This window comes from Ammospiza nelsoni, chromosome 5 (assembly GCF_027579445.1).
Source record: "Ammospiza nelsoni isolate bAmmNel1 chromosome 5, bAmmNel1.pri, whole genome shotgun sequence".
In the NCBI taxonomy this organism is placed as follows: Eukaryota; Metazoa; Chordata; class Aves; order Passeriformes; family Passerellidae; genus Ammospiza; species Ammospiza nelsoni.
The window spans coordinates 29,776,446-29,801,082 of record NC_080637.1 but is presented as its reverse complement, the minus strand read 5'-3'; the positions used below and the strand labels follow the sequence as shown (position 1 = coordinate 29,801,082).

Genomic DNA, 24,637 nt, shown 5'->3' with positions numbered 1-24,637 from the left:
AACATAACAGTTTAATAGCTTTCTACGTTCTAGACTAGATTAGCTGTATAATCTATCTATACAGTACTTTTATGGAACAAGAAATTTCTCAATATTTTAAGCTTCATACACCATCATATCTATGGGATACAGTTTCTCATTCATCAAGATGTTGATGAATGAGAAACTGTATCCCACAGATATGATGGTGTAAGAAGCCTAAAATAACAGGATATATCATAGATACATCTGTGCAAACCCTATCACAGTTATATATAATTGCAATTGTTTTAAACTGCTCTTCAGGTTTTTTTCCCCAAAGCATTTTAAATAAATATAGGGTTTTTCACCCAACAACTTAATTCTATTTTGATTAAATGTATTTCCAAAACAACTGCAACATAAAAAAAAAAAAACAAAAAACCAAACAAAACTTTAATCTTGCTTCCTGAACAACACTTATTTGTGTAAAAAATCTTTCAAATAATATCAATTTTACCTCAGTGAGAAAAGGGTATTAGTAGACAGCAAGCTGAGTGCATGCCAGGCATGTCTGCTGGCAATAAAGAAGTTCCAACAATGTCCAGGGCTGCAATAACAGAGGCACAACCAGTAGATCAAGAGACATTACTTTGCTCATATCCAGAATATCACATCCAGGTTTTGGCCAACATTAAATAAAAAGTAGCAATAAACTAAAGTGGTTTTTTTTTCAAAGTGGAGCATTTTAAAGCTTTACTGGTTAGGGGCTGAAGCATTTGTGCCATGAAGAGAGCCTGGGGGATGGGAGGAACTAACAGTTGCTCCCCACCAAATGCCCTGGGAAGGTGCACAAGAAAATGGAGCCAACCTATTCCAAGAAAGCAAATGACAGGATGAAAAGAGAATTTATACTAACTCAAAAGTTCTCTAGAAAAATGAAAGTTCATATACCTTATTTTTCTCAAGTTGAGCCAGTTCTCGTATAATGCTGACAGGCCTTCTTAAGAAAAAAAGAAAAATTGCATGCAAATTACTGTGATTTTGACTTCCTGGAAAGTTAACCTTTCTAATAGTAGAACAGGACTAGAAATAAGATTGAACAAAAAGAAGTTAATAAAAAGACTCACCAAAATGCATCCTGACAGTCAGTGCTGTTCTAATAATTATATTCACAGCTCTATGACAATGTGAATATATTGTCACTTTTTCAGTGGAAGATAAATATTAGAAATTTCCAAGAAGAAGGTGCATAAGGGAACTTGGTAATTATTATGGCTAAATTCACTAAGCTGCCCAGATACATACTGGATAAATTTGAGTTTTCCAGGAAATAGTTATCCCCCTCAAACAGAAACATTTCAGTATTTCAGAAAAAGTCCTGTGTTCTATCCTGAGACTAATCTGCACTCTTTTCTAAATTGTTCCAGTAAACAGAAACCAGATAAATCTTGGAAGGAACAGCAATATTCAGGGAACTCAGCAAAGATGCAGTGAAACCTGGGCTAAAGCTTGTCCCACACCAGCCCTGCAAAGAGAAGTGCAGGGGCTCAGATCAGCAATCATCCATGCGGACTGGATCATCATGCTGGCTACTCTGAGGAGAGAGGGGTCTCACTACTTCTGCTCAGAAATTTCTTCCCGTAGATGAGAAACATTTATCAATGAAAGTTTAACCAATAATGATACTTATTTTAATTTTTTTTGTTTTCTTAAAATACAGCAATCAAAAGCTTTATTGCAAGATTCCCAAAAAAGTGTAAGCAAAGATCCCTTTCCTCAATAAATAATTTGTCATCCTTTACTCTCCAGTCTTGGTCTCTTCAACTTCTAACATCCTAACAAGTAATACTTAGCATTCAAGATGCTCAGAATTTACCATCTCAGTCACATAATTCTATGTTGAAATAAAAACCCATTTGCTTTTAGCTCACATTCCCTCCTTGCAGTCAGTACTCATTCAATTTTAGACCCATTTCTCCCTCCTTACCTGTCCGCTTGACCTTAGTTCTGAATGGATTTCCAGGTGGTTTTTAACTTGTAACAGAGCCTCTTTGGCCCTAAGATTTGATAGTTTTTTGCTGATCTGGGACTAATGCAAAGGACTAAGGACACCTCAGCAGGATTTAAGGCAGGGTAGTGGTACTGGACTGCTGAATGACACTGCAGAGCTCAGGCAGTAGGGATTGACAGGGACTGCTAAAAGCCGCCAGTTTTCATTTTTTTCCTGGGGTATAATCAGAGGCATTTGTTTCTTTTCCCACAGTTTTCTCTCATAGATCTCCTTTAGGGTTATAACCATCTTTTAGAAAGACTTAGAGAGTAATTGATTAATCACACCTCTTATACCCATCCAACAAGGTAATTCTTTCACCAGACCCAGGCTACAAGCTGGGGACAGGCCTTTTACCTTGCCCAAGAAATAGATGAGCTGTCAGGACAAGGGGCCACATCTAGGTGAGGTTAGGTATCCACCCAGTTTATTTCCAGAGACCCAAATAGTACATCAGATTTTGCTTTGCTTGCATGACTATACTGTGCTTAAAATAGTTTAGCTGTGGCTAAGGAGACCCCAAGTTTGATAGAGATTGTGCTGATCAAATTTTTTTAAACATATATTCCATGTTTAATATTCTCTTAAACACTTTTACTCCTCACTGATTGTGTCCCCTCTAGTTTTACAGCTCTATGATCCTTTTCTTCCTGGTAAATGCTTCAACACGTGTGTTTGACAACCATAAATGCCTACAAGCTGCCACCCCACCATGTATATGATTGATCAATCAATCTCCAGCAAGCACCTACAGTGAGAAGCTAGAGGAATACTTTTGGAAGGGCTATATTTTGCAGCATCTCACTTTCTCTCTAAACAGGGAACCTTTGTCTTGTTGATGAGACTTTGAAACAAATCAGAATTTGGAATAAATGGGCTTCTTTGATCAACCACTGGAAAGACTAGAATCAGCCACATTTTTAGACTTTTGTATTGCAAATAACTGCATCCATTTCACAGAGGTTCTAAGAGGGAAGACAGCTTTGGGGACTAGATAGAGCATCTCAGAAAGCTTCACTTAGTCATTTGGATTAACTTGGTTAGTTATCTTCAGTTTTCTCCTAGGTCATCCAGTCACTGTACAGAGTTGACATTAAATTAATTTGACCAGTTCTTCAATGAGATTTTTTGGTTTTATGTTCTTCCTGGGAGCCCTGAAAATAACTGTCATCTCTAGCTAAGAGGCCGTGAAAGATGAATGTGACTTAAAATCATCCCTGGGCCTTTCCATCCATTACTGGTAATCTATCACAGACATTTCTGAGTTGATAACCCCATCAATGTCTACTAAAAAAAAATCTATTTCATCTGAAGCAGAAGCTATCTTCACTAAGTTAAAGCAGGTTTTCAGTGCACAGGAAGAGTATTCTGATATTTATTTGGGGAGGAATAGACTTGCCATTCTGTTTTTTTTTTAGTTTGAAAAGTGTTCATAAATGCTATAACCAATGATTGTTTATATAGGCATTTCATTCTGCATTTAAAGGTGGCTTCAGATATGGGTTGTACAGGACTGGGGTGACAACCAGTTGCAATTACAAAAAGTAACTGCAGAATGCCACAACATCTTCTCTGAAGCTACCTGTCTGCTAAGCAAGATGCCCTTAACTTCATTCAGAATATTCTATAGCCCACAAGAGCTTGAGAATATGCTGCTAGAACAACTTTTAACAATGCTTCTAGACACTAATGCTGTTACCAATTTCTCTGTCAATCAACTTATACCTTCCTTGAATTTGCATAAATCTAAATGATGGGAAAACACATATTTAAATTTATTTAGATTTCTGTAATTACATTTGCATGAAATTTGTTTAAAGGATGGGATATGTGTAATGAACGACACTAGCAGAGCTCTATTGCTTTACTTGAACGGGAATAAGTGAATATATGAAGGGGTCTGGTTACAAGGCATAATTCAAAGAGAGTGTATAGATCACCTCTCTCTAAAGGAAAAAAAAACCCAAAAAACAACCAACAAACCAAAAAATAAGTTTTCATAACTCAGTTTGAAAAACAGAATAGCTCACAAAGCCAGAAAGTTTGGAACAAATCAGTAACTTAAAACCTGTGAAAGCTGATTAAAATCTTAGCTCCTGCTTAACATACTATGCTGGTGGTGTGTGTGCCTGCTGTGTTGACACCTTGGACCTTGCCATCGATTACATTCCAAATAGGTCTGACCTAGGTGCTCTTTAGAAAGGAATTGTTTAAAAATATCTCCAACAGCTTTCTACTTACATTATTACACTTTGTAGTGATTTTTTAAAGCCCATTCTTTTTGCAACCCAAGGCCTGCTAGTGATTGTGTAGTTTCATTTATATTGAAAAACTTAATATTAGGTAGCAAATTAAAATACTTCTTTAATTTTGAATTGTTTCAGAACACAGTCACACCTGCTGCCAACTAGTGTTATTAATGCTCATTCAGTCTGTTCATATTGCAAAGAAAAATAAAAAACTGAGCCCTAATTGCCAGTGTCCTAATGAACACAGCTGTGTCACAAGGCCAAAAGGTTCCTGAAACAATCCAAAGCCCACACCTTAGAAGGCAAAATAGGATAATAATATCTTTTTTCCTCTTTCTGCTCATGCAGGGAGAGACATGAAAGTTGAATTCTTCCTCTCTTGGTTCAAGGAGCTCTGGTTTTGTCCATGTACTAGGAATTACCTCAATCACAGAAATTTATATCACTGCAGATATCCACAGAGCATGAATGATCTTAAAAACAAAAATGATAAAAGTGAGGAGATAAAATAAATAATGGCATTACAAAGTAGTGATTCCTCCCTCCTAATTTTTTTAATTCTGTTTCAATTTCCAAACTGATCAGAAAACACAAAAAATGAGCATAGTAAGGTGGCTTGACAAGATGGATAGATAGTTTAAATTTTCACAAGGTCCATAGGAAGATTTTATGATAAAACTTTAGTTTGTGACTGAAGCTAGGGTCCTATATCCATAGCCAGAGAATTATATTTAAATGGTCTGATTATCTTGATTACTGCAAGCCCCACAAATATGTAGGTCAAATTCAAGATAATTTTTAATATATTTTGATGCTTAAAATAATATTATAGGATAGTAAATTCAGATTGATAAGGTATGAATATTTTGGCTACATACACCTAGATATTAGTGTCAGCTTTCTTTATTAGTCTGTTCTTCCATTGAGAGACAAAACCTGCTATCACAGGTTGTATCATACAAGGTAAGTATGTAACTTCTGGCACTGATAAAGTCAGATTATTTCCCCACATATCACAAACAATAACCCCATCAGGTTTCTTATATAAGAATCATAAAGATATACATGTTAAGAATATTGTTATTACTCAAAATCAGAAATTAGATCTGTAAGAAAAAAATAAATGAATGTGAAAAGGAGCCAGATAAGGTGGAAACAAATAAAAACTCCAAAAAAACAAAACACGCACTAAGCATCAGAATTTTGCTTATGGAATAATGAGAAGATAAGAACCAACACTGTGAAGAAAAAAGTATAGAAGTTCTTAGAGGGAAGTACTATCGAAGTTGAGAAAAGGGTTTAAGACTAAAGAAATCAAAAAGGACAGGTATTATTGTATGCTTGAATAATCTATTTTTATGGATGCCATGGAGCTTATTAAACACTTCAAGGGAAAACATCCCCTACACCTAACTGGAAAAAAAAATCTGTCAGTATCAAAAGGAGGATTAAAGTTTCACTGACGACTACTGGGCTTCTGTCATTGATTTTCAAAAGACAAAGGTCAGGTGCTTGTTTAAACACATGTGAATGTACCTATTCACTAAAAAAGTCAATCGTCTTGATGGTTAAAGTCAATATCAAAAGCCTTGGACAACAACTGTTCAGAAGCATAAAGATTTTCTTAAATTTGCAACTTCACCAAGATTGCTTATTCTATGCATGAATTGAAGGTCCTAACTAAATTCTGTCTCTTTACAAAATTAAATTATATTACATACTGCTGGTATCTCTGGTAATATGGGTGATATTAACAGTATATTTCTTTCATCAAAATTATTGATATTATTAGCAGTTACAGATTGACTATAGATAAAAAAAGATTTTCCTCTAGACCTAAAGAAAATCTTCTGGAAGTTCTGAGGTCTCAAAATCTCATTGCATTTAATAAAATAATGCTAGCGTCGCTAGAAAGCAAATTTTGCTTCAATAACAGCCTTGAAACTATATAAAGAAACAAAACCACATATCTGGCTTTAGTTCAGTGTTTACCTCACACAAATGCCTTTGCTTCACTGTTCCATTATCCACCAGCAGAGTATGCCATTCCTGGAAAACAAGCTCTCATTCCACTAATGGTATTGCTTAAAGAGCATATTAAGATGCTGGTGTTTTTATTCAGGAGATATCCATACATCTTGCACAAGTAATTTTATTACCAGTAATCCTTTTAAAAGGCTCTCTTTGCTCAGTTGCTTTGCCAATAGCCCTTGGCTTGGTTACACGACAATGGCACTCACTCGTAGCGCATGAACTGATAACAGATGAACCAGCTAATACACTGGTGCTCTCTGATCACTCAAAAATCACAGAACCCCAACCCATCAAAGGAAACAAACATGCTTTACAAAGCCCCAGATAGTTTTGTTTTATTTATGGCTGAAAACAGCAAAGAAAGCTGAATAGAGCATGTCCTTTTACACATTTTGCGAAAAACAGCAATTACCAGGAAACAGAGCCACTAACTTTTTAAGGAGAGCTGGCATACACAATGATATAAAAAAATCAGCCTCTAACTGCAGGACAAGCATCTCTTTCATGAAGGAAAGAAGCACCAATATGAAGGTATGGACTACAAGGCATATAATGAAATACTCTAATCACACCAAGAGATTCAGACTAAGAAGTTTTGCTAAATATTCAAACACTGCCTGAATTAAATCTGAAGACTATTTTCCATACTATGAATTATGTCAAATTCATTAATGAATAAAAACTGTTAACCTCAATACTAACCTTGCACTTTTCTACTGTAGAGTCTACTCCTTGTTCCTGAGATAGTGATTAAAAATAGCAACTGTCATTGTATGTATACACAGATGATGCAGGAGGCAGTGTGCAGAAGTGTTTTAGAATCACCAAGCAGCAGTACACAGAAAGGCAGAGAATAAATTAAACCAAAAAATAAGCCTCAGGCTGATGTGTTTGAACTTCACTGCAAACATTCTTCATACATATTTAATTGCTCCATTGAGACTGTGACTGTTCTGGAGATGTTCCAGGCATTATTTCCATTCCATTAGTACACTTGCAGTCTGTGTACTCCTTAACCCAAAATGATTGATTCTATAAATGTCTTCCCACTTACTGACCTGAACACTAATTGAGGTTGTGTATAGATTAAAAGACAGTGTATGCTTTTTGAAACCAGCCAACATATATTGTAGTCACTGAAAAATCTTGTGGCACAAGAAGAAAGTGGTGCTCTTAACTGAAGACATCAGTATGTGGTTTCACAGAAATGTTTCAGGTAGGAAGAGTTGGAAATCATACAACAGGTTGACAAACTTTGCTAAACAACACTTAATACAGAAGCTTAATTCTAAGTCCCACCTTTCTGAAACATAAAACAATCATTTTTTGAAATACAATTATCACGTACCAGATGCTTTTGTCTGGGCTTGCACCTTTTAAATTAAATTTCTTTGGGAGAAAGTACAAATTTTTTACATTCCATAAAAATAAAACTTTAGGATTCAGATAATATTATGAGTTCAGATACATAAAAGAGGAAAAGTTGAATTTTTTAAAACACCCTAATTAAAACTAAGATAATGTTGTACCCTACAAATTATTCTACTATGAACCAAAACTTTTCCTGTTCAAATTATTAAAGTTAAATATAATTACAGTATATCAGCTAAAATTTTGAGTAAGCCACCCTGAGGAAGCAATGCTCAAGATCTCCACAAGTACTGCCCTGATTCTGGATTAACCTTGAGGTGCTGGAGTATGCATATTCAAAGAAGGACAACAAAACCTATGAAGGGTCTGGAGCACAAGTCCATATCACAAGTATATGGAACAGCTGAGAGAAATGTGATTGTTTAGCCTGGAGAAAAGGAGAACTTTTTCAGGGGAGACCTTACTGTCCTCTACAACTGCCTAACAGGAGGCTGAGGACAGGTGGCATCAGTCTCTTGTAACCAGTGATATAAGATATGATATAAGATGAAAGAATGTCAAATTGTGCCAGGAGAGGTTTAGATTGGCTATTAGGATAAGTTTCCCCACTGAAAGAGTTCTCAAGCATTGGAACCAGCTGCCCAGGGAAGTGCTTGGAGGTATTTAAAAGACATGTAGATGTGGCACTTAGGGACAAGGTTTAGTGGTGAACATGGTAGTGCTGGGTTAACGGATGGACTTGAAGGTCCTTTCCAATCTCAATGATTCTATAATCAACCTGAAAACTACAGACAGTCTTAAATCCTTAGCATTTAAGACATTACAATATCAGTTGTGTCACATTTTAAAAGAAAAAATGCCTTATAATAGAGGTATGCTCATGCAGCTTGGTCAAGCCTGTATCAGAAATTGAAAGTATACTTGGGAAGCACTAATACTCATATTATATTTTATTTATAATTTTTACAAACATGAGTATGTTAGAATTCATGTGACAGAATACTAAAGAGAAGCTCAGACAAGAAATCTGGACCTGTCTTTGAGAGAAGTTTCATCCTGAGAAATAATGCATTAAAAATTACATTGCCAGTGCTGTCTTGCTCCAGACCCTCCAGATCAAATTTATTCAATTTAAAACTGATTGTTTCCCACTTAAATTCCATCTCTCAACTCAGTATATCATTTAAAAGCCAAATAAGATATTTCCAGCTTGTTTACTATCATTGAAAACATGCATCACTCTATTTCCTTCCCAAGACCTATGCTTCCCGTGCTATGCCAACTGGCCTTGAATATTTCAATAGATGAGGTCAGGTCAAAGCATGCAAATAACTGGAAGCTGAGCATGTGTTCTGGTCCACTTTTTTACTGGCACACCACTTCTGTGAGCTGCAAGTATATGTTTATAGTCAAGGGATTTAGCACATTTCTGTGCCATGTTTCTTTTTAAAATTACAATTCCAGGCAGTAACCTCCATGGGGCAGAGTTCACTTCTGGGCTGTCAAATGCTGGCACAATGGAGGTCCCCTGTAAGAGCATTTATAACAGCAGTTTGTTTTTAAACCATGGTCACAGGTGTTTGTTTATACCAAACTAATTTTCTAAAAATTATAAAATTATTGTTTTATTTTATAGTAGGGATCACAGAAGCAGAATGGTTTGGGTTGAAAGGGAATTTAAAGATATTCTTTTTCCAACTCCCCTGCCAGCACCTTTCACTATATCAGGCTGCTCAGAGCATTGTCAAACCTGGCCTTGAACACTTCCAGGGCTAAGACATCCACATGTTCTCTGGGACAATCTCTTCCAGTGCTCCACCACCATCACAGGAAAGAATTTCTTCCTTACATCTGGTCTAAACCTATCCTCTCCTCATTTAAAGCCATTCCCCCTCACCCTACCTTGACACCTCTTAGTAAAAAGTTCCTCTCTATCTTTCTTGTCAGCCCCTTTAGTCACTGCAAAGCTATGATAAGGTCTCCCTGGAACTCTTTCATCTTCAAGCTGAACAACTCCAGCTCTCTCAGCCTGACTTCAAGAAGAGGTGCTTTAAAAAAAAATTCAAACAAACCCATCTAAATGAAAAGTATCATGAATGAAAAAGGAGCTTGCACTGGAGCCAACAAAAGTGCACACTCTCAAAGAGGTTTGTTCAGAACTGGGACAAAGCTGTATCTAGTATTTTTAAAATAAGAAATTAATTACTTTTTTATTATTTTAAGCATAGCATTGAATAAATTAAAACTTCCATAGCAAGTCACAAAAGTGAAATTAAAACCTCCTTCATTTTAATGTAATAATTTGATAATTTCCTGGTCCTTGCCCTTTATCTTCTCAATTGTAGGATAGTCTTTAACAAATGAAATTAAATTCAATTTTTTCTATAGCAGAACTAGCAGAATCTGGTAGGATGTGTAAAAAAGAAATGGGGAAGCAGCAAACAAGAGTACAACAGCAAAAAGCAGGAAACAAAGCTTTGAAAAATATGAAGCTTTCTCAAGGCTGAATAAGTTGTTTTCCAATTGTTTTTCACTGGCTTTGCTTTACCCCTTGGCCATCACAAACAAGGGCTGATGCCCTTTTCACTGAAATCCAGAAATATTTACTCTTTGTCTGCATGAGAAGCAGCACTGTGCTGACCAATGCACCAACACAATCAGTAATACAAAGCAAACAGCAGTAAACTGGAGTCAAGGTGGTTTTGATTGAAGGAGTAGATAAATCATTTCAGTACATAAAGAATCTGAAAAGATGGAAAATGTCAAGTATTGTATTAAAAGTATTGTTTACTGAAGCTCTTTGATTAGTCAATATCACAAAATCACCCTGTTCATCAGGATAACTTCCTGCTAGACAAAACATGCTCAAATATGCATGGTCTGAAATTTAACTGGCAGCTGGTTTTGTAAAGGCTTAACTGCTAACATGATTTTTTGTGTTAAAAGAAGAAAAATCTAGCAAAGATGCTAAAGTATCAAAATGTACATAATGAAAACAAGAGCCCTGCAGGGCACCTTTTGTTAACAACCTTTTGTTGTGATTTCATTGAAAATTTAATCTACGCTTTGTTTTAGGCCTTGCTTTTTCCACAGTCACAATTGCAGTCAGACAACATGCAATTATCTGAAATAAAAATATAGCCACAATATGGTTCTCATTATGGTACCCAGCCTAAAAAAGATATGACTTTGAATGCCTTGATTAAGATAGCTGTCAGCAGATGCATTTAATTTTACAGCCATACCAATCTCTTCAAAGTAGAAAAGCAAGTAAGAAACAAAATAAAGGCTCCTTACATCTAAATTGAGGTTTTATACATGGACTAAATAAGTTTATATACATTCATATTTATAACTGTTTTAAGCACATCCTAAAAAGATAGTTTTAATTAAGTTTGCTTTTGTATTGAAAGGGGTTCATTCTGAAAATGGTCATGGAGTGTAAGAATCTGAATGGGGACAGAATGGGATAGAGGATGAAGTTGGCAGTACTCAAATAATAACTTTTTGCTCCAACTTCAAGTCCAGTCTTTACAAAAGACAGAGTACTATAATTCCTTTTTTAGGCCTAAATTTGGCTTTGAATATACCAAGGTATTTGAATTGAATTTGAATATACCAAGGTATTTTTTCCTTCTTTTAAGGCATCTCAGGTTAGAATTTACAACCACATTCTGGTCATGTGCAGCACTTTGAATCTCAAGATGTAATTTCACTGGAACCATTATAAATCTGTGGCTGTTAGCCTGTTTGCATCAGAAAACAGGTAGATATGGTGGAGAGTTTCACTAATTGTATTTGAAAAATTGATGCCCAAAACACAACAGAAGTCACATCATAAAGAACTATAAGGAAATCAAGAGGAATAAAACTTTTAAAATCAGATACTCAATGCCATATCCTTCTGAAAACTGCAGAAGATTAATAAGCTCATCCAAAGTGTCCCCAGGAAGACTGATTTCAGTTCCCACTGTTAAAAAATCCCATTGATACTGGTGGAACAGTTTCACTGTGCTAGTGTGTTCAGTTACACATGAAACCCACAGGTGTTAAAAACAGAATTTCTAGCTGACCTTCACTGGGCAACCAGTTTCAGAATTGCTTCTTCAGATGGATCTGAAAGCCAAGCAACATTTAACATGATAATGTGTAAATACTCAGTATTTACAGAAAATACAGGAATACTGATTTTATCATTAAGGGAAGATTGGTGTCTGACAGTTTCAGTGGTCTACTATGATGGCATTACAGCATTGGTGGTTAAGGAAAGAGCAACTGGCATCATCTACCTGGAATTGTACAAAGCATTTAACATTGTACTGCATGACAGCCTTCCTTCAAACTGGAGAGATGTGGACTTGAAGGATAGACCAGTGGGTGGAATGGCTGGATGACACTCAAAGAGTTGTGATCAGTCACTTGTGATGGGTTATGATCCCAGGGGTTGGAAGTGGGGCGGGCACTGTGTCACATCTGTGTTGGTGACTTGGACAGCAGCATCAAGTGCACCTCAGCAAGGTTGCCAAGACCAAACTGTGTGGTAGAATCAACATGCTGGAGGGAAGGGGACTTTCACAGGATTAAGGGGTGGGTCAGTGCAAACTCATGAAGTTCCAGAAAGCCAAGTGCAAGGCCCTGCACCTGGGTCAGCTTAATCCCAAGCACAAGTACAGGATGGGCAGAGAATGTACTGGATTACTTTCTCCCCTTGGTAAAGGAGCCCTGGGGAGAAAAACTTGCAGGTGTTAATGGACAAGAAGCTTAATGTGACCTGTCAATGGGCATTTGCCCAGAAAGCCAAACGTGCCCTGAGCTTCAGCAAAAGCAACATGGGCAGCAGGGTAAGGGAGGAGATTCTGCCTCTCTACTCCACTCTCAGGACCCTACTGAAATGCTGCATCCAGCTCTGAGACCCCCCAAAAGAAGGACATGGACATGTTGGGGAGAGTCCAAAGGAGGAACAAAAAGGTGATCAGAGGGTTGGAGCACCTCTCCTATGAAGACAGGCTGAGAGAGGTTGGGTTGTTCAAAACAGAGAAGAGAAGGCTCCAGGGAGACTTACTGCAGCCTTCCAGAACCTAAAAGGGGCTACAAGAGAGGTGGAGAGGGACTTTGCACAAGGGCATGTGGTGATAGGACAAGGAGGAATGGCTTTAAACTGAAAGAGGGCAAGTTTAGATTACATATAGGGAAGAAATCCTTTCCTGTAAGAGTGGTGAGGCACTGGAACAGGTTGTCCAGAGCAGTTGTAGATGCCCCATCCTTGGAAGTGTTCAAGGCCAGCTTGAATGGGGCTTTTGGAAAACTGGTGTAGTGCAAGGCATTGGCAGAGGGGCTGGAAAGAGATGATCTTTAAATTCCCTTCCAACCTATGCCATTCTACAATTCTAGGAGAAAGATGAGTCAGAAGTTAAGCTAAGTACATCAGCAAATTCTAAGGTACAAATTTAAACATGCCATTAGGGAGAAATATATTTTTTTAAAAATACTCCAGCATTCCAGGAAGGCAAATAATTTCATGACTTTAATCATCACATTTATTTTAGAAAACTGTATTGATTTTTGGCATCCAGCCATGACAAAGTCTATGAACTCTGGCTGTGAGCATGAGCAGCTGAAACACTCACTTTCTGATCTCCATTGAACTTTTTGGGCTTTCAGAGTTCACATCTTGCACAAAACCACTGGCTGACACTGCAGCTTCTGTATGTACCAGGTCTTTGGTGTGATGGATTCTTTACAGCTTTCCCAGAGAAATGAGTTTCACTTGAACTGACCGTGTTTTGGGCTATGATTTTGCCAGGCTTCTGCACACTGCAGCAAGGATGCAAGACTGAATTTCTCCATTGATAGTCTGAAATGTTTCCTTTTGTTGTAAGAATAATACTCCACAATATGCATGCTGATGTAATTGCAAGACTTGGAACTTCTATCTTGGAGTGGCTATCTCAATTATCAGACTATATATTTCTATTTTTATATTATATATTTCTTTATCTTTAGCACTTTTGTCTGACTATATAATCACATAATGTGTATTACATGACAGCTAGACTCATCCTGATTTTGGGGTGGACCAAGAATGAGGCCTAGGCTAGCTGTAAATGCTGAAGATAGAAAACAAAGTCTAATAACAAACAAAGGAAGGAAGGTAAAGAGCTCAAGCAGAAAGTGGGCAGTGATATAACAACAATCACATCACTGATTCTGCTCTTCTAGAAAATCTTCCAGTGCCTGAGTGGGAGAAGAGGTGTCTCCTGCTCAGCAAGAGTTCTGCAGAAAGTGGAGAGAAGGTGCTAGAAAATAACTTGCTCCAACTATGGTTGAACAAAGAACTGCAACAGCCCATTCAGAGAAAAGAACTTTTTGGAATTTCACAAAGAAAATTTTTATCAAAGAATTAGAGCTTTTCAGGTTTTGGCATAGAATGTGATTTTATGAAACTACTGTCATTTGGCAGTACTGTTATTACTGAAACATTGGAGACACTGCACTTAAAGAAGTTTTATTAAAGCGATACACTGGATGAAATATTTTTAGTAATTGTTCATGATATACCTCTTTCTCAGTAATAGAGATGGAATAAAATGTACTTTTAGACTTTTAGAAAGAGGTGAACATGAACTGCCATACCCATCCAATTACGAAGACTATACTTAGGAATCTAGCAATTATGTAGGAATAAAAACAGGTTTTTTTCCTAGCAGGCTCTCAACTACTGAATTGCAAGTATCTACCAAATATAACTCAAAAAACTTAAACAGGATGAGGAACCGAAAAGATATGGTATAAAATAAATACATACTACAGTGGTTCAGGGAATTTAAACCCAAATTAAAGGTGAAATTTATGTCTGTGGGCCCAGTGCAAAATCCCATTGCAGCTAATGGATAATGCTTTTCTCTCTTCAGTATAATTATCTTTCAGCCACACTGGTCTGTGAATAATTTTTTTCAAGCCCAGGACATGAAATGTTTTCACATGAGCCCTTACCAGGGAAATGGTGAAAGTGCAGGGGTGTTAGGAGCTCCCTTTCTGCCCTTTGCTGCCCTCTCAGGTGTGTGGTTGAGTGTGTGTATGTAGATGGGCACGTGTGGTGTACTTCATGCAAGAGGAAAGCTGCCACACTATACTCACTCTCCTCCTCTGCCTCCTGGTCTTATTCATGCCAATACAGATAAGAAGCCACATATGTTTTTGTTTGATTTTTAGGAGTCTCCATTAGAAAAAACCAGGATGAGACTGCTTTATGTAACTTGAATGAGACAAATAAAGCACTTAATCTTCAAGCTAAAGAGATCTCACAATTTTTGTTTGTTGCTTTGGTTTTCAAGTTGGTTTTTTTTTTTTTTAATCTCAGAGTTCAGATCTCCCTAAACTCAATTATATATCTCTCAAATGCTTTGCCTTGAGAAGAAAAGTGAGATGAAGAGTGATTTGTCTCACTATTCTTCCTATCACAACTAGGGTGTGGGAAAACGCATGACACAGCCTTTCCAAACAGAGACTGGCAAGGCAAGCCACAGATTTCTTTCTTGGTAGCTGAGACAGATGGGAGACTTCCACCTGCATGCCCTCCCATATGCATACCTTTTCTGTGCTCATACATAAATAATGTCATGCAAAGCACCCTCCCCTCGTGCAGTGCATTAGCAGTCTGTGCAGAACACGCTCCATGCGGCCACATGGGAGCCTGGCAGTGATTGCAGTCCCTGAGATGCTCCCAGGAAAGCCAGGGAAAGGTTGAGACAGACCACAGGGTTAGATCAGCAAATGCAATGTGGGAAGCCACCCTCCCCACAGCTGAACTAGGGCCCCAGGTCATCCTGACCCTTTCCTTTGGCAAACAATGCAGCATTTTGGGCTATTGCTGTGCTGGAGGAAGGGAAGAAGGGAAGAAGGGAAGAAGGGAAGAAGGGAAGAAGGGAAGAAGGGAAGAAGGGAAGAAGGGAAGGGGAAGGGCAGACATTCTGCAGGGACTGAGTGACACTTCCAGCCCTTTCCTTTTGCAAACAATGCAGCATTTTGGGCTACTGCTGTGCCAGAGGAAGGGAGGAAGGGAAGAAGGGAAGAAGGGAAGGGCAGACATGTTCCTCTGTGGACTGAGTGACACTTCCAGCTGACAGCAGTACCCACTGGGGAGAGCAGGCTGGTGGGAGAACCCTGAATTGCTGATACAATAGTTTTCATGCACTGAGGAGGGCTGGCATCTGAGAACAAGGTCCAAAAATTGTATCTGACTCATGTGGTTCCCAAGCCTCAGCCATTCTGGTGAGTTTTGACCACCTTTACTTTTCCATACTAGAACTGTAAAAGCACTTTTTTATCCTAGTGGAAAAGTTTTCCTCAGGACATGAACTTTTTTTACAGGACCAAACACAGATATGAATAAAAACTTTCCCACAAATATTTCTGATAATACAATATTTTTTGAATTTTTTCACTGTTTTCAAATATTCAAGGTAATAAATAATGAAAACTAAAAATAGGCAGAAGTCTTAAACAACCCTCATTTACATGAAAGGAAGTTCACCATTATGTATGATAATGAATTATTTTCAACATTTTTTCATGCTAACAAATTGTTATTTCACAGCATACCTTAACAATGATACCCAGGATTAAATAAATGCTCTCAAAAATCTTTTAGCCATTTCTTGAAAAATTATAATCGTACAACTTGACGGCCAGACTAAATGTAACAATCACTATTCATGGACAGTTTTATCCTGACAGAATATATTTAACAATGCCAGACAAGATTAGTAGTCAGATCACTCAATATAAATCATCTATGGAGGACCTTATTGAAATTTTTGTATTGAGACAAAAAGGAAACCATAAGAAACTTATGTATTGTCTTGCTTATCCAAACTGATATTATTGACTTGGGTTATAGTATAAGATTTACTGTGAACAATAATATTGGAAAATATTTGTATATTCTTTTATACTATTTATGCTATTTACCAGGAAATCTGCCTTACCTTTGGGATGATTCTAGGTTTCTGTTCAGTAGTCAGTACCTTATACCAAGATAAATTACTTAAATATGAAAGAATTAATAGATAAACTTAAAAGCCTTCAAACCAGAAAGAGAATACTGTATATGTATCCAAATGCACATATATCATACATACATTTATTTCATTGTTTCATGCAGTTTTATTTGTGGGAATGTATCCCAAAAACTTTTATTCAAACTTAATGAAAGGTTTGTTTTGTTTCGGTTAGCACAGAACTTAAATTGACTGAGCTATAATGTGTAGTTAGTTTTTCTCAATTAAGCCTATTGTGAGGAGAATGAATGTGTTTAGAAGCCATCTTTAGAACATTCATATATGTGAAAAGAACATACTTTTCCAGTATAAACTTATCCTCTTGATTGTGAAAACATACAATATGGAAATAAAATTTATGAAACTAAACATAAACATAGGTGCAAACTAAACATAAACATAGGTGCATAATAGAAAATCTCTTATAAAAACTGCTTTTATTTCTTTGTAGGTGATGTGGCTATCTAGCTCATAAGGAAGCTTTCTCTAGTTCCAGGGTACAAAATATTGTCCAGTTAAGAATACTAACCTAAGCTATGTTTGACACAATCCAGTATAAACATATGCACATAAATTAGAACTCTCTAGTAATTCTGCAAAATTATTTTTAATAAAAACTTCTAAACCTATATTACTAGCTTGATTTGCTAAACTAAAATACTGTGATTCCTAACACACATTTCTGAGCATTTATAGCTGTTTTTTTTTATTAAAGAAAGCTAGTGGGAGCTTACGGAAATACATACTAATATAAGAATATTTAGTTTGCAAAGTCAAACAGCAAACATAGAGAATCAAAAATTTACAACTATCTGTATTACTTTATTTCTTTTCCCTGTAGGTATCTGTTTTGCATTATTTCAGACAAGAATCCTGTGTCAAAGGACAATTGTCTTTATTGCACCAATAAAGACGGATCATTGTGTACACATACAGTGAATATCTAGCCAGGGACATCACAGAAATGGATTCCAGCCTGGAACTTGCATATTCAAAATTTCAGTTTGTGTATATTGTTCCATCACCCTGTCTGCAATCAAGATCCAGCTGCACAATCCACTCTTATCTCTACATTCCCCCATTTTGATAATCTACCTTTGAATATCAATTTTCTGTTACCTGCTTACACAGACCTCAGAAGCTCTTTTCCTCTATTGCCATAAACTTGTTTCTTTTTGACTGTGCTCTTTTTTTTGGCTAAAAGTTCACATTCTTTATGCTTTGCTTATTATAAACCCTCCATACTGTGCTAGGAAAATTTTGAGGGCAATTGATATTGGAGCAGTTTGTCAAAATAGAGTATTCAGGTCTTGCCTCTATTGAGCAAACTGTGCCCACAGCCCAGAGACGTCCTTATGATTTGATTCCAGCTACTACAGTCAGGTCCCCCCAGGATGTGGCAGGTGAGTGCAGCAGACACTGTAAGGAGGAGACAGTGATGCCAGGCACACAGCAGGCAGAGGCAAGCCCGGGCCTGGTGGCAGGGGCTGTGTGTTAGCATGGGCAGTGGCTGCGCAGCCCGAGCACCTACTGGGCACAGCTGTGGCTGCCCCTGACAGCACCACCAGCCGCACTGCTGGGGACAGCTCACTCCTGGGCAGATGTGTAGGGGACACCTTTAGTGTAGGTTGGGCTTATTAAATGGTTGGAGAAAAATAAAAATAATTATTTTTTAATACAAAACAATCAGTCCTCTCAAATTCTACTTCGGCCCCTGCTTCATCTAATACAAAACATCAAGTATGGTTCTATATTGTCTTATTTATTTATCTTACCACTAGCTACAGCTGTTGACTTGTCATCAGTCTTGTCTAAGATCTTTTTTTTTACTTTATTCAACAAACTTATTTTTGCTTCTTTCAAATGCCAGCCCTCTCTTGCCATATATAATTTATCTCTCCCAAATCAGCCAAGTTATCAACATATCAAAAAAAATCAGCCTGTTTCAAGTAATGCTTATAATTTTGTAATACTGATGGTGATGACAGAGTACTGGAGACAGTGGTCTGTAGAGAGACTCATCTGACAGCAGGAGGTGCAGATATTTGACTCCTTGTGTGTATCTTTGTTTTGTGACCCACAAACATGAATGCACTTCGTAGTAATTCCATCAGTGTTCAAGATGCTTCATTGCTACCTAGAAGTCCTCTTGACAACACACTTTCTTAAATCCATGAGAAAGTGTGTTTGTATTTGCATTGCATCACTTAGCAATGTAACAGCATTACACAAAGCTGTCTCAGAAGGCTGCAATTAGCCATGAGCAGAGCTGGAAACAACCAAAATGGGGACCTTTATGGAAAAAAAAAAAAAAAAAAGACAACCTCTGACTTCCAAAAAAGTTGAAGGCACTTCAATGAACTCCTCAGTGATGGACCACACAAAGGCAAATAGCAACTGATCATTCTTTAGCTAGATGAGCTGTTTGTGGAAGAATTACATTGTGAAGAAATTCACAAGTCAGCCAGAATCCTCAGGAGCAACCAACAAGCGGCTGCTGACAATGCTTCCAGAGAATGATTTAAAAGAGGAGATGATAAGATAAATCAAAATATTTCTGAATTAGTTGCATTGGAGAGCTGAAAACATTTACAAATGAAAAACAAAGCAGACACAAATTAGCTATCATAAATAAATGGATGGTGCATTAACCACCTTTACAATCCATCCATCTTTGGTACATTTACAGAAGTTTTCTAATTTTGCAAAGTAAACACAAAAATAAAAAAGACACTGGCAGAAAAGCAAGTCAAGTTCGTATCTAAGGTTTTCATATCATCAACCACTTTAGACTGTATATCATGTATCTATACTAGGAAAAATAAAAATAAGTTCACAGTGTTGCAGTAGCTCTACTAAGCAGGTGTGCTACTAGAAAATGTCCTGAATAAATGGATTTTTTGACCTACCAGTATCTGTGCAGGACACACTGTTGAGGATGCTTCATTTAGGACATTTGAGAAATGAGGCTATACACATCACATTGCTTAAGCAACAATAAAGTAAATACAAAAACCCTATGTTACCATGCTTAATATCATCACTCCTTTATTTTTCCTATCTGGAGGAGAAAACAAAAAATTTGCTGATGTCTAATTTGCACTATATAAATAATGTCTACAGAATATAAACTATCATCCAGGCTATTTTATTTCACTGCTTAAAGCTAAAAATAAAAGCATCTATGTCGCCCTTTAGGTTTTGAGCATACCCTTTTGTATGAGGTTCTTGCATGAAAACCCTTTTTTTTTTTTACTTATCACTAAATTGAACTTTTGGTAGGATTTGTCTCTGACTATTTTTAGAAATAAAATACTGATTTTTAACATTTCAGAGTAGAAGAAAATTGCTTGCAATAATATTTAAGTAATTTTAATACGGTTTTATTGGTCTCCCAGTCTGGCATATAAATTTGAAAACTATCATGTCACCTTGCTTTTTAATCCTTTTTAACAATTTTTCCAGTCTTTTCATGTAATTAAGTTTTTTCTTAAATCTTAACTAATCTCCTTTTCAGTCTTTCAGACAAAGCTTTCCTTCAGACAAGGGTGAAAAAAATCAATGATGTTTTAGACAGGGCTTTTTGCTCAGATGACATTGTAATCATTGGCTGCCCACTTGGCACCTGTCTGTGAATTTTTTTGATACATCTGCTTTACCTTTTTGCCCATCCCTACACAGAGACAGAATCTTCCTCTGCACATTCTGCAATGATGACAAGGAGCTGCTTGAATCCCCCTACCCCCATCTATAACTTAAGTATTCAGTCACATTATTTTTTTCACCTAGTTTTCTAAGATCACTCTTTCATGCATTTTTCAAATTATTAACTTGATCTTTAAATTCTGTCACGTCACTAATATTTATGATGTATATAAATAATGAATACTACTTCAAACATTAAATAGCATAACTCCTCAGCCTTATCAATGTAGCAGAAAATTATTATTTTATTCATAACTTTCACTGCACATTGCTGAGATTATTTCTAAATGTTAGTACACTTTGTCTTACCAGTTTTCTTAATTGCACTCAGTAAAGAACTTTGTCAAAACCCTTGGGAAAATCCAAATAAATTATACCAAGTATTTTTCCTTCAACCATTACTTGGATGACATGTGCATACAGTTCTAACAGATCTCAGAAGGTTTTCTTTCAGCAGAGATTCCCTGGCTTCCTTTAGCAGAAATTAATCTAAAGTTTTGCTCCTAATTCCATTATTGAAATATAATGATCTATAATATATACTCATATATTCAATCTATTTAGCTAAAGATGAACTCAGACTTACAGGCTAGTAGGATATTATTAGTTTGCTGGAAAAAAAAGGCAGAAAAAGCAAAACAATATCCAAATTTTAATATTCAATTTTTCAATAGGCAACTAAGTGCTAATAAAATTTGCATCAGCTTAACTCCTTCAGTTCCTTATAAGCTTTGTGTGTAGCCAATCAGCCATCTCATTCTAATTTCCTTTCAAATGTCTCTTACTATTTCCTTTATTGCCTCAACTTAATAAAATAGCTAATTTTTACTCTTTAAAGTGCAAGATAGCTAACTGCATTTTTTATAGGAGACTTCACACAAACAAATCTTTCAGCTTCTTTGTAAGAGTTCTTTTGACATCTGTTCTTTTAAAAACAGCAGGTCTGATAACATTTTCATGAGTTTTTTTGGTTCTGATATAATTGAAAAAATCTTCGCTATTTCTTATATCTTCAGCTATAAGGTCTTCAGAATGCTTCTTAGAATATATATTCTCCATCTTCCATTTTTCCTGTCATAATTTGTGTTCTGTTTCAATAGCTACATTTGTCTGGAATTTATCTGGAAGAGACTACATTTGAGGTGAAATAAACTCTTAACCCTCACATCTTTCCGTGTTGCTTTTTAATATTTTTCTTAATTATCTGAGGCAGATGTGATATTTTGAATCCTATTAATGTGGTAGTTCAAAGAATTTCTATAATTAAGTTCATGGCCACAAAAGGAAGTTCAAATATCTACTTTATTACAAGGAATTACAGTGGGAATTACACCCAAATATTATTGCATATTATCAAATATTTGATAATATGTGGGTGATTATATTATATACATATTATATATTATCAAATATATATGTACATTATATATATAATATGTATTATATATATATATTGTCAAATATATAGCAAAAGTTTCACAACTCAATTATAAAGCACCAAAATAGAAGAAAAGAAAATTTATAAATCACTTTTAAAATTGTATTTCTACACCAACTCTTTCGACTAGGAATTCCTCACTCATATACCATTTTTGCAATTTTTACTTAGACCAGATTTAGCCTTTTTTTCAACCATATCTCTTTCTGCCACAGACAGTCATAGAAGACATGTTTTTCAATGCTCCATAAAAGGTTTGTTTACAGTAGTTTGATTTTACTGTTTTCCTACCAGAATAAAATGATCCTAATATTTCCTTTCTTCCAGAAAGCTCTGGCAGACTTTCCCCAGTCTGGGTAGGGTTTATCCTGAAGCATCATATCTGTGACCTACAGAGAAAGTAGAAACAGTAGACAGTTACACTAAGGCAGTACTAGCAAGGACTTTAGGAACATTTTATTTATGTGTGGCACAGCTGCATCAGTTCTGATAATGATAACAGACAGTGCACTAATAGTGTGCCCAGTGTTATTTGCAATCAAGATAATGAATATTGGGCTACATATTGTGCCTCTAGAAGTGCATGCAACTCCTTGAGAAACAATGAAACCTGTAGAGATCCAAAGATAAGAAGATAAGAGGAACCAATCTGAAAGTTACAGCAACCTACAGGAGGTGAGTTACATTCCCCTGTGGCTGTGGAGCTTTCTGGCCCAGTCTGGGAGAGGAGAAGCACTTCCCTGAGAGCAGCATCAGCAGAATTTCCACTCCTGAGACCAGAACTGCAGCTAGGGAGTGGAAGCCTGTGCATTAAGCACTAAATAACACTTATAATGTCCTCTCAGTTCCTGCTACCAGTATAAAAAGCACACTTGGGACTGGCAACAGAAAAAAAACCCCTTAAAACTGGCAAAAATTTTTAAAAGTGTGAAATATTTATTCTCATTTTCATAATTCCTGTCTAAAGAGACCATCTGTTTCTCTGTCCAGATACTCATATGTATGCAGTACTTCTGGGTGGTACATGGAAGGATTAAAAATGACTTTCAGCTCACTGAGGGAGGTGAATACCCCTCAGGCACCTGCTTCTTTGGGAAGCTGTGTTTTCATATCCATTTACTTCAAATTAACTGTACTAAAAAGCACCAGAAGTTACACCACAATAAACTCATAAATTCTGTTGTGCAAAAGATGCAGAGTGGAAAGCCTATCCATTTGTAAAGATTTAAGAAATAATTGATCAGATAAAGGAAAATTGGGGTGACCACCTGCTTCAAAATGCAGATAAGTAACCAAATTCCATATCACTGTTATCAGTAGAGAGTGGGAAATTACTATGTGTTGTGATCAAAATGAAAATAAATATTAAGATTCCAGAAGGAAATAATTTCAAAGACAAAATTTCACACATGCTTTAAAATCCAGTTTGTCATACAGAGTGTAAGCTACCACTTTCAATCAATGACATTAAGAGGGTTTATCAAAGAGAACATGTGGCCAGTGAGTAAATTAAAAATAGATCCAAGTGCTAAATTTTGGCTTCAAATCCATTTGGGGTTAAAAGAGCTCAGTGTATTAGCATGGGCTGGGTCCAAAGGATAATGACTATGTTAAATAAATAGAAATGCACATTCTAGAATTGTATTATTCCATTAAACCTAACCTTAACAAAGAAAAGATAATATTCTAAAATACCACTTTTAATAGCTGTTTAATGTGGGTAAATCTTTTCTCTGATCAGCAAGCTATAATATTTTTTAATAAGATCCCAATTATCTAAATAAATATTTCAATAAATATTTAAGGTGGAACAAGACTTCTGTAAAGATTTGATTCAATTCATTTAGTAACACTTTTTTGTCCTCTTAGGAATAGTCTACCTAGTAATGAATATTTGCAAAGAAGAGCAGCTATTTCAAGAGGCTTTATACAAGTTTCAAAATAGTTTCTCCAGATGCTTTCTGGAAAATTATTATATTTGGGAGAAGGATGCAATTTGCAGCTCTATGACCAATTACCAAAGGAGCATGTTTCATAAGAATGACATTCGAGATGGAGATATTTTCTGAGGAAAATGGCAAGATGAGGCAGGAAATGTTCTTTCTGATACCAAATAGCTGGTTTTCATCTCCCAACTTTGGCATTTTTTTAAAGTCATATCACCAGATCAATGTCAGGTCAGTTGCAGCTAAATTGGCTAAAGCAGAGACAGTCATTAAAGGGATGCATTCCATAAAGAGAAATCCAATTACCTTTTGCATTAGAGAAATCAAATTCATTTTCTGATTTGGTCAAGGACAGTCACTGTAGAAAACAGCTCACAGGAGAAAAGCACTCAACACTGTCATACAGCAGAGAAGTTTTAAATATATATTAAATACCCATTGTTTTTAGAAAAAGAAAAAATATAAATTTTAATTTAATTTGCAGAGCTTCATGAAAAGAAATGTGGGTTTTCTTCTTTCTCTATTTGTATTTCACAATGTTATTCCTGGACAGCATATATTTATTTCTGCTTTGCTGGACTATGTTTGAAAACATTGCTGATACATGGGAATAGAAAAAAATTGGACACTTTAGTAAATGTCTGCCTGCATCTTACATAATCAAAATAAAATAGGGAAAGCTACTTGCAATGTAATTAAGTAATGTATTTTTTTCTTGAACTAGGACATGCAATACACTTTAATCAATAATTACACTGCTTCAGTTCAAAAAGGAATGGCCCCAACATACAGGCAATATATACATTTTTGTTTCATTTAGTGTC

General features: G+C 36.2%; 1 protein-coding gene across 4 annotated transcripts in view; it reads right to left on the bottom strand.

Annotated features, from left to right (window-relative positions):
- TMEM117 (transmembrane protein 117) overlaps positions 1-24,637 on the bottom strand; it is a 177,670-nt gene that overhangs the window by 45,814 nt on the left and 107,219 nt on the right. For 3 of the 4 annotated variants that reach the window (XM_059473336.1, XM_059473339.1, XM_059473337.1), the window contains exon 5: positions 22,159-22,256. The exons of the other annotated variant lie outside the window; for it this stretch is intronic. In XM_059473336.1, coding sequence (XP_059329319.1) covers positions 22,159-22,256 — 98 coding nt within the window. The remainder of the gene's footprint in view (positions 1-22,158; positions 22,257-24,637) is intronic. 4 annotated transcript variants of the gene reach the window in all.